The following is a 13,407-nucleotide window of genomic DNA, read 5'->3' as shown; positions in this document are numbered from 1 at the left end:
AAGGGTACCTTTGTTGCTATATACTATAACATGATCTAAGTATTGTCTTCAATTTTTTTATCGCACCGCTAAATGCATTTCCTTTCAACTGAAAAATTTTGCTTTCAATTTTCTTGAAAGCTTTGGACTTTACCTTCTTTTTCACTCTTTATTACAAGTTTCAACTCCCTACTTGAAATCGATCTCTTGCATCCCCCTTTTAAAGCTTATTTGAGGACACAAGTAGTGTGCACCTCCACGTTTTTGCTAGTGGCGGCTGTTATATAGTTTGATCTGAAGGTATATGTGTGTTCCTGAACACTGAAAAAATTAATTTAAATTCACGCTTGGCGGGTAAACTGAAAATCAAGACAATGCTACATTACAAACTAAACAAAACAAAAAAAAATTTCCTTTTTTCGCAGCCTTTTTATTCAACAACCACCAAAACAAAAACTTTCCCAATTAGGAAAACATATCGATTTAAACACACACACAATTTACAATTTACAACATCCTTTTCAGTACCTACAGATGAAAGAGTTATCCCCGGAATTGTACAAAACCAATATTAGTACCTATTTACAAATCCTCCTTCCAAAATTAGCACAAACAGACTGAAAGAACTAAAAACTGTATCCAGATCACTGTTGAATTTTGTTAAATACGAAACTGTTGCCAGTTTTATTCATAGGTCTTTTATATTCTGAACCTCTGTTCAAGCACTTTTTTTTGCCTTGCTTTTTGAATCTTTTGTTTGATTTCATCTTCACTGCATCTTTCTGACGACTAGTCATAGCATCGTCGCAACAGTGTCTATATGACCATAGCACAAACCTTTCGTTTTAGACAACCTAGTTTCATCAATAGTCGTAAACCAGCGCCAGTTGCTTAACCACCCCGAACACCCTTCCTTCCCAATCAGCAATATTTGTTCAAGTGCTCTAGTTGCATCTCATAATAGTCTCCAATATTTGAAAGTATCCAAGGTGTTATCGATCGTAAATCTAATGAGTGCTACTCCAGAGTTGGGACAGCGTTCAGCATCAGCAACAGCGACAGCGACAGTGACGACAACTGCGCACACACTGAATCAGCCAAAGTCCTTCTCCGATTATACTACCCCATCACCTACGGATGAGGAAAACACCACCAACAAGCCAACAACGAGGGAGAAACTCACTCCCACAAATGCCGAACTTTTAACGAGTTTGAAGGACTTTACTGTCGACAAGACAAAATATAAGCACTATGGGCACCTGTCGCTGATGAATTCCCAATTTTTGGAAAAGATTGTGCACATGAAAACGCCAGAGCAAGAAGGCAGATCGTCCCCGTGTTCTGAGAAACCAAAAGTGGAAGAGGAGATGGCCCATGTATTAGCTGGATTACCAAACACTATAGAGCAAAAACTTTCACTGCCACATAACACTGACGTTTTGAGTGAATTGATTCAATTGCAAATAGAACAAGAAAGGACCAAGCAAAGTATACTCAAGAAGGAGATTGGAGATACAGCTTTACAATTGTTTAATATTGCCAAGGAGTTGAATGTTAATGCTGATCTTATACCATTTTTATTTGCGTCAGATTCCATAACGCCACGAGGATTAAACAACCAGATAAATAAGTTGAAGCAGGATCCTAAAGAGGTAATCTGTGATCTTGAGGAAAACTCTAGGCTGGTGGAAAATGACATGACTAGATTCAAGAGAAAACATTCAGATACCCAATTACCGTCATTCTCAGAAACCGCCCAAAGCATAATAGGGTCTAATATTGTTTCTCCCTTGAGGTCACCTAATAAAACACCAGCATTAGTGCATAGAAGGGTAGTTTCAGATAGCAGTGATTCCACCACCAAAGGTTCTTCACCTACTAATTCGGGCTTTTTGCCACTTCTGTTTATTGTAAACTCGAAAGAAACTGAACAGAAACCAGAGCAAGTTGCTAACGAATCGACCCAAGAGCAACAACACCATCATCGCCCACAAGCAACACCTGCTATCGGTCAAAGTCAGCTGCAACAACACCTGCCATCTATTCCACCACAGGCAACGTCACCACCACCACCACCTCACGGATACCAAAGTCATTTCACTACTCCTCAACATATTCCCCCTCCACCTCCACCAGCTTCACAAGTGCAACATTTACCTTTACCCCCAGCAGCTTTGCATGCAAGTAACACACAACCTACATCTGTCAAAGGCGCTTCCAATCTGGGTTCCCCTCACTTGCAGAAATATCCAATTGTACACCCCCATGGCTATCCTCAAGGCGGACCCAACTACTTACCTCAGCAATACCCCTATTTTGTATCTACATCCCCGCCACATTACAATCATCATGCATATGCTAATACAACTGTTATAGGATCGCCTCCTCAACAGCAACAACTTCAACCTTCACTTCAAGTGTCGCCACATAATCCTCATCCCCATCACCACTCCTCGTCTACACAAACGTCTTCATTTTCCCTGGCACAACAACAACAACACAAGCCACAACAGCAGCATTCCACGTCGTCAAGACATCCAGTTCCTTCTCACCAATTTGAGTCAAGCGAGTCAAAGAAGATTGTCTTCAAATCAGTCGAAGATGAGACTCCGGCATCAAAGAGACAAAAGAGCACGAAGTCAAGTGGCAGTATCAATTTCATGATAACAACGCCAAAGAATCCACCGGCAAGGAAGTATAACAATCCTCACAAGGAAAAGTAATGCGTGCATGTCAAGATGAGTAGACCGAAAGGAGAAAAGGAGCTATTGACACACTAGGTTTAGATTATACCCTCTTACGTACATTTCAGTTCTTTAGGTTGAGTTTTCCTCAGCTCATTATTTATTTGATACCACATATAGAATAGGGTATATATTTTCAAATACAATTCACGTTTAATATTGTTTCCATATCAAAGTTTGTAGCTTTCCTTCTTCTCAGTCAATTTAACTTCTTCTGCGATTCGTCACATCCTTACACGAAATGCCACCCCAGTAGATAAGCTCGGTTGGTGAGTGGCTTATGCGCTATGAAACCATACGCAGCACCAAAGAAACTATTGTTACATCATGAATGGGGTTTCTTTGTTGAGCGGAGTTAAGCGGAGGTTATTACTGTGTCTGGAATTTTATTGCCCGATATGTTTCGGTGTTTCGGAGCGGTGTTATAAGAAAAAACTACACAATGAAAACCCGGCACAATGTAGAGCGAGGGAAAACTGATTTCCTTCGACCACCCTCCCCTAAGATAAGAGTTTGCAGTGAGGATGAAAAGTTGTGTATAGCTTCGTTACCTCTCCTCCTAATACTCCCCTCCTCCCCCTTCCTTCAAATGCTTCGTATGGCATGACACATAAAAAAATGTGACATAACTAATTCCGCGTGTAACCTCTTTGCACAAGATAAGTTGATGCGCATAACGTCAAACAAAAAAATTTAACTTTTTTTTTGTCAACCGATGATGTCTCTATTTCTTATATATCTATGTGTTGTGTTGTGTTGTGTTGTATGGCATTTGAAGCTAAAAAAAAAAGAAACAAAACTATGCGAAATAAAGCCTCGTTTAAATTCAATTCCGTCTTTTATTAGTCACGCTCACACTACATTAAAAGCCATTGAATATAAATAAACCATCAAATACCTCTTCTATCTGTCGCTTGGGGTATTGGTGCAGAAAAGAGAACGCTTTTTTATTTTTATTTTTCGTTTTGCTTGTACTAATAAACTTTATTATACTTTCAACCCTCATAGTTTTTTGCATCTTTCAGTTGTGTGTGTTACATGACGCCGCATAATAGTCAAAAAATATGGACGATCTGGAGAAAGTGAAAATAGATGATCCAGGATTGGATGTGCCCCATGCAGTTGAACTGAAACTGGCCTATCCTTATACCATTTTCCACAAGTTTGAAAAAGTCCAACTAGTTATCATTTTAAGTTTGGTTGGATTTTGGAGCACAGTTAGTTCACCAATTTATTTTCCGGCATTACCTACTTTAACTGAGTATTTCCACACAACTGAGGATATTATCAACATTTCCGTTGTATGTTATCTCTTGTTTCAAGGAATCACACCGACTGTGTCTTCGAATCTCGCTGATACGTTTGGAAGACGACCAGTGATATTGGCAAGCATTTTAGTGTTCATCGCTGCGTGTATCGCTCTTTCGCAGACAAATGTCTATTGGTTATTAGCTGTGCTAAGATGCATACAAGCTGCTGGTATTGCCCCTGTTATTGCTATAAGTTCAGGAATTTCGGGTGATGTATGCACTCCAGAAAATCGTGGTGGTTTGGTCGGTACTATCTCTGGATTGCAGTTATTGGGAAACGGACTAGGTGGTTTAATTGGTGCCGCATTAATAAGTGGATTTCATACTTGGAGATCAATCTTTGTGTTCTTAGCCATTGGTGGAGGCGTGACTTTTGTTTTGGCCTTTTTCATTCTTGCTGAGACATCGAGAAGAATTGTTGGAAATGGAACCGTCATGCCTAAAAACCTTATGTATAAATCAGCCACCATCTACTTGCCTTCATTCCAAAAGAAAATGACTAATGATTATGTTACTATTGTCGGCAAAAAGCCATTTGATATTTTGGGCCCATTTAAAATCTTTATTCAAAAAGAAATATTTCTCATACTATTACCTTCGGGTTTACATTTTGCAGCCTGGACAATGGTGTTGACCTCATTGTCGACAGAGCTAGAGTCGTCAAAGTACAATTATAGCGTGTTGCATGTGGGGCTTATATATCTACCTCAGGGGATTGCTTGTCTTGTTGGATCCATGTCAGTTGGCAGATTTATGAATTGGTACTACAGAAGATGCAGAGTTGCTTATGATAAACAAGTGGAGGATATCCCATTGGATCAAAGACCCCCTTTCAATCAAGTTGCAACTAGACTAACTTTATGTGTTGCTCCTGCCACATTAATGATTATTGGGTTGATAATATTTGGATGGTGTATTCAGTACAACCAACATATCATTTCAATCATTATATCAACCATATTAATTGCATTTGCATCAGCGGTGTTTATTTCAATTTGCACTACATTACTAGTTGATTTACACCCAGCCCAAGGCAGTGCTTCAACCAGTTGTTTAAATTTAATGAGGTGTTGGTTAGCTGCTTTGGGCGTAGGGGTGTTGGACAAAATGATTGCTGCTATGGGCTTGGGGGGTACTTATACTTTAGTGGCTGGATTTTGCCTCTTGTTTGATTTGTGTTTGATATATGTTCTTCACTCAGCTAATAAAAGAATCAAACACCATTAAATAAGATATTATAGACAATTATAGAGAGAAAGACTTAAAATTCAATAATAAAACGAATATTTAAATCGCATTGCATTGATTGTAGCACTTTTCTGTTTCCGCACGAGTAGACGCTTTTTGTCCTGTAAATTTTGCGAATCGATTAGAGTCGACAATAATTAAAAATCAGAAACTGTAATTCCTAATTGCAACCCTACTTGAAACACTTTCTTCAATCTACCTCTCAATAATTACATCTCCAGAGTTGCATTTAACCAGCAATATCTATTAAACATATTGGTCAGTAGACAGTGAACAAAAAAAAAACTTTGATCTATAAATTACGTTTATTGAGAAGCACATTGGACTCCTGGTTGACCTTGGCCATCCTCATCGTCAGAGTCGTAGCTAGCTCTGCTTCTTTGTTGGTGCTTAGCAGGATCGTATTTCACCATCTCACATTCATCAACTTCAGCACCTTCTGGGATTTGAACTTGTTTTCTTGGAGGCAAGATGGAAGCCAATTCCTTAAGTTTATCCTCATCAGCAAAGTGGTTCTTTGGAAATTCAACTGTAAATTTGATAATCAAGTTACCTTTACCACCGTGTCTATAAATTGGCATACCTTGGCCCTCTACTATTTTTGTTTCGCCAGGAGCAATGACTTCACCAGGGGTGATATTTATCTTGATCCAGTCACCTGAAATGTGTTTGAAGCCAATTTCTCCACCAGCCAAAGCCGTCAATAAATCAACTTCATATTCTTTGTACAAATCGTTGCCCCTTCTTTGGAATTCGGCATTTGGTCTCTCATCAACAACGAAAATGACATCACCTGGGGTAATGCCTGGCTCTTGGTCACCTTCACCGCTGAAAACAATTCTTTGGCCATCCTTCATACCTGGATCAATGTGAACTTGCAAAATCTTTCTTTCAGTTTGGGTCTTTTTACCTTTACATGTTGTACATCTATCTTTTGGATCACACAAATCACCAGTACCTTGACATTTATCACATTGAGTTTGGAATCTTTGAATCATAGGGCCCATTTGCCTAGTAACAAATTTCATACCGCTACCGTGACAGTCTGGACATTCCTTGACTTTTCCTTCAGCACCACCTCTTCCATCACAATCTTTACACAACACAGTCTTGTTCAAAGCCAACTTGGTGGTCTTACCCTTGTACAAGTCCTCCAAAGTACAACCAATGCTGTGCTTGATGTCTTTACCTTTAGTTGGTCTTTGTGGGCCGCCACCAAAACCGCCACCGAAACCGCCACCAAAGAATTGGGAAAAGATATCTTCGGCATTCATACCCGGTCCACCTTGACCAGACAATCCATCTTCACCATATTGATCATACACATCCCTCTTTTCCTCGTCTGATAATATTTCATATGCGTGAGAAATTTCCTTAAATTTTTCAACAGCTTCAGGTGTTGAATTTTTATCTGGGTGGTATTTCAAAGCTGCTTTTCTGTAAGCCTTTTTCAACTCAGTGTCACTAGCAGTGGCTGACACTCCCAAAACATCATAAAATTTAGTTTCCTTGACCATTTTGTAGTATTTGGTTTATGCTGATGTAGTTGATTGTATCGATGAATGTAAATTTCTGTGTAATGCGTTTCCTAGGTGCTTGTAGTAGATGAAAGAAACCTTCTGCGTAGTTAATATTTGCTATATGCTATGTAGCAGAAGTAGTGAAAACCGTCTATATATCTATCGGTCCAGTTGGTGGGAAAGGTTAAGTTTGGTTGTAAAAAAACGAGCTCTTCAGATTTTGTAAAAATAAATTTTTCGCTTTTTTTTTTCACAGTAAGACATGCAGACTGTATACAAAGATACGCTTTTTTTTTAGTAATCGATAAAGGTCGTGCGTTTCACGACAAGAGCACTTTTCAATATGAAACGATGACAAAGAACTTTCTAGAAGGAAGGTTACTACAACGTGTACATCGTGCTACCAGATGCATTATCAATATAAGGAAAGTCGTTTTCTAAAAACTATAGAGCCTAAAAGAGTCTTACTTTTTTCATCCAGCATGTTCCACAATTGAACTGACCAATTCACCGTTTTTCATTGTAGATACGATTTGCTCTGGCACAGCCAATTCTCTAAAATCATTGTTGGCTTCAGGCACATTTACGTTTAATGCGGTCGTCTTACTGGTGTAGATTTGGCAATCATTGTCAATACTCTCAGTTGATAAATAAATGGATCCTTCATCTGATTGATCAATGCTAATCATAGGCACTAAGCCAATCACTTGCAATCCGTATTTGTACGACTTGATAATCTCAACACCTGAGATCAAGGAGTCAATAACGACACCAACTTTCTTTGTTTCGGATATAGTAACGGCGTTAGCCTTACCTTTCAATTGAATAGTCACGTCGCTGCAGTTACCAATAAATACAGATTGCGAGTTTTCAGTTTCAATAACAATAGGCGATTGTACGTCATCTTGTGTAAAGTTTTGAATAATCCATTTGCTGCCATCAACTAACTCTTTCTTTGCCGGTTTCCTGGTGGTGGTGGTGGTAGCGGCATGGGTTGAAGAAGGATGTCCCGACAAGTTTTTTGGCTTCTTTGGTGCCACTGGGGGTTGCTTCCGCAATTCTGGGTTTTTGTGTGTCATTTCTGACCTGTCCACTTTCTTCAATCCAGAAGTAACATTGGAACCTTGATTTAATTGGGCAAATACAGCATTCATACCGCCCTCTGAGGTATCACCAGTGGTGGAAGAAGGAGCAGCTGATTCTTCAAAAAACGAAGCTGGTGGAGGAGGAGGAGGAGCTGGAGGTCCTGCTGTGTTACCAGCTCTCTCCTGTTGTCCACTACTAGAAGGAGGTTTAGTTGAAGCATTAAGCTCTTCAACTGCTTGCGCAAATGGTTTACCATTGGCATTCCACGCTGGACCTTTGGTGTGATACTCCTTAACATAGGCCCTTAATTCATCAAAGACCTTTGAGAGTTGGTTCACCCACTCAACATTCACCTTGTCTTTGTCCTTGTATTCCTTTAATACTCTATCGGACCAAAACTTTGCACTGTCCTTAATATCAGAAATATAAGACACCGGCGTATCAATTCCAATCCAGAAAAAAACTGCTCCACTTTCACTCAAAGTATTCAAATGGTTAAAGTAAGTAGATCTTCTGTTGTTGTCTTTTAAATTGTTGATTTTCGAAATCTTTTCATTTGTGGGAGCCAACGCTTGACCCAAAATTGGATCTGTCATGTCTGGCTTCTTTGACTCTGACACAATTTCCAAAAACTTAGTTTGGTCAACAAAGGTATCAGCAAACAACTTGGCAGACTCACCAACTACGGGGTCAATATGACCCGACGTGTTGACAAAGGGGACAACAAAGTCGTGAATGAATTGCTCAAATGCAAGAACCGACTTCTTCTTCTCAGATTGTGACTCATTCACTTGTGGCGTTGCACTACCGCCTGCAGCAACACTGGGTGTCGATGACACAGAGACTCGCGTCTCATTTGCGTTTTCACCCTGTGGCGATTTTGTCGAGTTGATTGCCAGTGCTTCAAGCGCATTCTTTTGTTTATTGGCTTCTTCTTGAAACACGGTGATATCCTCAAGGCGAGAGGTTGCGGCTTCCAATCGTTTAAGAATGGTAACAATATTATAACCCTGAACGTTGAATTGACTCTCTTCTCCCGACATTTTCTAAAGTAGGCACAGTGATGGGGAAACTTGGTATAAAAAAAGAATGAACAACACGAGCTTAAAACTTTAAACTTTTTGTTCGCGAACAAAAGCATTTGCTTATTCGTGCTATCACAGCAGTCGAAAATTTTACTGTTAAAACATCCATAAAGCAAAAATAACCACATCTCGAGTCTCTTTAGAAGATGCCATCGAAGTCAAAGCCAGGAGACGAGCAGTATCCACCTCAGGATGTTCATTATTTGAAAGATATCGTAATCGGGTCAAATGAACCAGAACCCTTTTATGGCAATTATCAAGCAGATGTGCCAATTGCAATCGATTTAGGAACGTCTACTTGGAGAGTAGGATTAACTAACAGCACTGAACCAAATAATGTGTTTCCAGCCGTGATATCGAGACACAGAGATAGAAAGCTTTCGAAAACATTAACCATCATTGGAAATGATGTCTATAGTGACTCGGCATTGAAGTCAACTACAAAAACTCCCTACGATGGACCTTTGATTACCAATTGGGACTATATTGAATCTATGCTTGATTACTCGTTTGAACATTTATCTGTGCAGAGTACTAATGGGAAGGTGAATAATCCTATAATAATGACAGAGCCATTGACTTGTCCGTACAACCAACGAAAGACAATGTACGAACTCCTATTTGAAGCTTACCAAATTCCAAAGGTTTCGTTTGGGCTTGATTCGCTATTTTCGTACTACGCCAATTCAAATGGAAGGTCCACCGGTTTAGTCATTGGCACGGGAAATGAACTGACTTCGATAATTCCAGTGCTCGATGGTAAAGGAATGTTATCTCAAGCAAAAAGAATCGATTGGGGTGGAGATCAATCACAGCAGTATTTGTCCAAGCTTTTGAGCTTAAAATATCCTTATTTCCCAAATAAATTGAATGTTAATCACACGACAAATTTGTTCAAAGATTTTTGCTATGTTTCAGAGAATTACCAGGAGGAATTAGAGCATATATTAGATATGGATGTCTTGGAGAAGAAAGATGTTGTGGTGCAAGCGCCAGTTGAGATAACTGTTAATAATGAAAACAAAAAGAGTGAGGAAGAGTTGGCGAGACAGGCGGAGAAACGGAAAGAGCAAGGGAAGCGATTGCAAAAACAGGCTCAGCAAAAGAGGATAGAGAAGCTTGCTCAGAAGCAAGAAGAATGGGATTACTATTCAAAATTGAAAGAGGACAATGCAGATTTGCCTGCGCCAGAATTTGAGAGTTTAATAATGCGCGATGGATTTGACGATCTTGATGACTTTAAAAAATACATGGGCTCTTTGGAAAGGTCGTTAAAGAGAGCAGCTCACGCCGAAGACGATGGTGGTGACGAAGACGAGGATATGGACCCAGCAAAGGCATGGCCGTTGGTTGACATACCCGATGATCAATTGACTCCGGATCAAATAAAAGAAAAGCGGAAACAGAAACTACTCAAAGCCAATGCAGAAGCGAGAGAGCGCAACAAAGAGTTGAAGAGACAGGAACAAGAGGAGCAAATGCTACGCGAAGAAGAAGAACAGAGATGGAGGGACCGCGATTTGGATGATTGGAGCACCACCAAAAAAGTTGAATTGGCAGAGCTTATTAGCAAATTCAAGGATAGACAGAAGCTACTCGAGTCTATGAAGGATAGAAAATCAGCTGCAGCACAGCAGCGTATGAAAAATATCGCTGACTTGGCAAATGATGAGACAGGGTCCACCTCCGCAGCTTCTAGAAAGAGACGTCGTAATGCCAATACGACTATTGATAACGACCCAAATGACACATTTGGAACGAATGATGATGATTGGAATGCATACAGAGAAATTTCAAATCAGAGTGTGGAGGAGGAGTTGGAGGAACTAAATAAGGGTATACTCGCTATTGAAGATAAACTTTTGAAATATGATCCAACTTTTCACCATGAAGATACTTTTGCCGCTGCCACCACATTTGATTGGAAAAACCTGGTGCTTCACAAGTTTGTCCATGGTCCTAGACCTAACATTACAATTGAAATGCAGGCCGAGGGCTTGTCTCCAGAGGAAATTGTGAACCATCCCGAAATCATCAGAAAGAATCATCAAATTCATTTAAACGTTGAACGCATTAGAGTCCCCGAGATATTGTTTCAACCAACACTAGGCGGTCTTGACCAAGCAGGCATCACCGAGATTTCCAGCGATTTATTGCGTAGGCGTTTAGATGGAGTTTTTCAACCCGGTGGTCAATCTTATGCCATGGCTAACGATGTATTTATAACTGGAGGATTGGCATTGCTTCCTGGTTTCAAAAACAGGATACAGAGAGATTTCACGCAGTTCTTACCAACGGGCACCCCGCTACACGTACGCGCTGCTAAGGACCCCTTATTGGACGCATGGCATGGTATGTATAAGTGGGCTAATTCGGATGACTCAAAACATGCTTACGTGACAAAAGCGGAATTTGAAGAATACGGACCAGAGTATATAAAAGAACATGGGTTGGGCAATGCTTGTATTATATAGTGAATTTACAAGTCTCGTACATTATCTAGTTGTACACATCCTTACGCCTTTTTAGCATTTGGGTTGATACCCTTTTTTCTCAAACTGTGCTTCTTTGATTTTTCGATAAGAGCCGCGTCTTCTTTTTCGTCAAAGTTGGCAAAATCTTCATGAATAATACCTTCTTCTTCTGCTTCAGCCCTTGCTGCATTCTCCTTTTCCTTTGCACCTGCCTTGGAGACGTCGTGTGGTGAAGATGCAATCTTTTTAAATTTTGCCACATAGAACCCATCGACATTGTAGATGTGAGGATAGTACCTTCTAGTCAAACTCAACTTTGGGTTAAAATGCTTTCCGCGATAGGACGTGAACCCTTCTTTACCAATAGCCAAACCAGTTTCGACCAACTTGACATTAGGTCTCTTTCTCAATGCATAATCAACAACTGCTTCGTTTTCTTCTACTGCAACAGAACAAGTGGAGTAAACAATGACACCACCTGTAGATGAATTGGCATCCACAGAATCAATGGCAGACAATAACAATTGCTTTTGTAAATGTGGGATTTGCATAAAATCTTTTTCGGTTCTGCTGACTTTGACACTCTCATCTTTCGCTATAACACCCGTACCAGAACAAGGTGCATCTAATAGTATCCTATCAAAACCCCCGATGACCTTGGGAAACTCCCTTGCATCGTAGTTACACACAATAGTATTCTTACATCCTAGACGATGTATGTTTGCAATTAAAGACTTTGTTCTTGCCTTGTTTGCATCATTGGCGAATACACATCCTGTGTTCTTCATCAATGCTGAGATATATGTAGTTTTCCCTCCTGGTGCTGCAGCCATATCCAATACACGTTCGTTCTCTTGCGGGTCTAATGCAATCACTGGTAAAAAAGAAGATGCTGCTTGAAGAATGTACTGTCCAGCCAAATATTCCGGAGTGGCACCAATTGGCACTTGCGAATCAAAAATCTGTAATCCTACTTTTGTCCACGAACCAATAGGTTGCAAATTAACACCACGATTGACTAAGTTCTGGGCTAGATCTCTTCTTCTAGTCTTAAGAGTATTTGTTCTTATCGTTATTGGTCTTGCTGTTTCATTGGCTTCGAAAAATTCAATAGCTTCTGAAGGTGAAAACAAGTTGAACAATTTGTCGGCTAAAAATTCAGAGTAGCCGAAATATTCACAAATATCCTTGACTAATCTTGTCACGTAATCCGTTCTCGATTTCCCTTCCTCAGCCAACGTCTTGAAGTTATCCAACACTTTTACAATTTCAAGCATTCTTGTTCTCACCATGGTCACATCCTGTGGGCCCTGGGCCATTTCTTCTTCCTCGGCTTCAGTTGGCAAAACCTTAGCCCGAGGCTGAACTGTTCCTTCTTCGAGCAACTCCTTTTCTGCTTCCTCAGCTTCGAGTTCATCCTCGTCATCAAGTTGCTTAGAGTATGCTTCCATATTTTCCGCATTCAAGTCTTCTAAATCTTGTTCATCGTCTTCATCATCGGAAAACATGTGCTTTACTCGGTCTTCTTCATCTGATCCCACTTGTTCCAAATCTCCATCCTCAAATTCATCATTGAGTTCATCCTCGTTGTAGTCAGGTTCCAGTTCTTCGTCATTAGACTCATCAAATAAAGATTTCCTTGCGGATGCCAACTCCTCCAAATCAACTTCTGGCAACTCATCTTCTTCAGAAACAGACTCTTCCTTTGTATTTGCACGCTTTGATTTCTTCTGGGGCTGACTTGATGTCTTTAACTTTTCTACAGTCCTTTCTTTTGAACTCGATTTTGGCTTTTTATGAGAAGATGTTGAAGCATCGTCGTGAACTTTTCTCTTTTTCAGCTCTTTTTTCTCCTTCAGTGCTTGGAACTCGTCGTATGTAGGTGGTAACCCTTGCTTGTTTTTTGCTCTTCTCCCCATTTGCTTGATGTAGTAAAGTGTCTAAATATGTAGTTTTTGAAA

At 40.0% G+C, this 13,407-nt stretch overlaps 6 protein-coding genes across 6 annotated transcripts; 3 read left to right on the top strand and 3 right to left on the bottom strand. All coding sequences in view use genetic code 12, as the record gives it.

Annotated features, from left to right (window-relative positions):
• Positions 1 to 989: 989 nt before the first annotated feature.
• Positions 990 to 2,702, top strand: CANMA_001358 (uncharacterized protein; the record flags this gene model as incomplete). Its single annotated transcript, XM_051813318.1, has 1 exon — positions 990 to 2,702. One exon carries the CDS (start codon positions 990 to 992, stop codon positions 2,700 to 2,702), a length of 1,713 nt encoding a protein of 570 aa, XP_051673121.1.
• Positions 2,703 to 3,787: 1,085 nt separating this feature from the next.
• On the top strand, positions 3,788 to 5,260 carry QDR1 (multidrug transporter; the record flags this gene model as incomplete). Its single annotated transcript, XM_051813317.1, has 1 exon — positions 3,788 to 5,260. One exon carries the CDS (start codon positions 3,788 to 3,790, stop codon positions 5,258 to 5,260), a length of 1,473 nt encoding a protein of 490 aa, XP_051673120.1.
• A 326-nt stretch (positions 5,261 to 5,586) lies between these two features.
• Positions 5,587 to 6,798, bottom strand: YDJ1 (type I HSP40 co-chaperone; the record flags this gene model as incomplete). The annotated part of the gene is made up of 1 exon (XM_051813316.1): positions 5,587 to 6,798. The coding sequence occupies one exon, from the start codon at positions 6,796 to 6,798 to the stop codon at positions 5,587 to 5,589; it is 1,212 nt and encodes a 403-aa protein (XP_051673119.1).
• Positions 6,799 to 7,274: 476 nt separating this feature from the next.
• Positions 7,275 to 8,930, bottom strand: SRV2 (adenylate cyclase-binding protein; the record flags this gene model as incomplete). The annotated part of the gene is made up of 1 exon (XM_051813315.1): positions 7,275 to 8,930. The coding sequence occupies one exon, from the start codon at positions 8,928 to 8,930 to the stop codon at positions 7,275 to 7,277; it is 1,656 nt and encodes a 551-aa protein (XP_051673118.1).
• Positions 8,931 to 9,118: 188 nt separating this feature from the next.
• On the top strand, positions 9,119 to 11,446 carry CANMA_001354 (uncharacterized protein; the record flags this gene model as incomplete). Its single annotated transcript, XM_051813314.1, has 1 exon — positions 9,119 to 11,446. One exon carries the CDS (start codon positions 9,119 to 9,121, stop codon positions 11,444 to 11,446), a length of 2,328 nt encoding a protein of 775 aa, XP_051673117.1.
• Positions 11,447 to 11,487: 41 nt separating this feature from the next.
• On the bottom strand, positions 11,488 to 13,365 carry CANMA_001353 (rRNA (cytosine-C5-)-methyltransferase; the record flags this gene model as incomplete). The annotated part of the gene is made up of 1 exon (XM_051813313.1): positions 11,488 to 13,365. The coding sequence occupies one exon, from the start codon at positions 13,363 to 13,365 to the stop codon at positions 11,488 to 11,490; it is 1,878 nt and encodes a 625-aa protein (XP_051673116.1).
• Between the last annotated feature and the right edge of the window lie 42 nt (positions 13,366 to 13,407).

The sequence above is a fragment of the Candida margitis genome (assembly GCF_024628925.1).
Source record: "Candida margitis strain CBS 14175 chromosome Unknown scaffold9, whole genome shotgun sequence".
Classification (NCBI taxonomy): Eukaryota; Fungi; Ascomycota; class Pichiomycetes; order Serinales; family Debaryomycetaceae; genus Lodderomyces; species Lodderomyces margitis.
The sequence above is the reverse complement of the archived record's forward strand: the minus strand, read 5'-3'. Positions and strand labels throughout refer to the sequence as shown.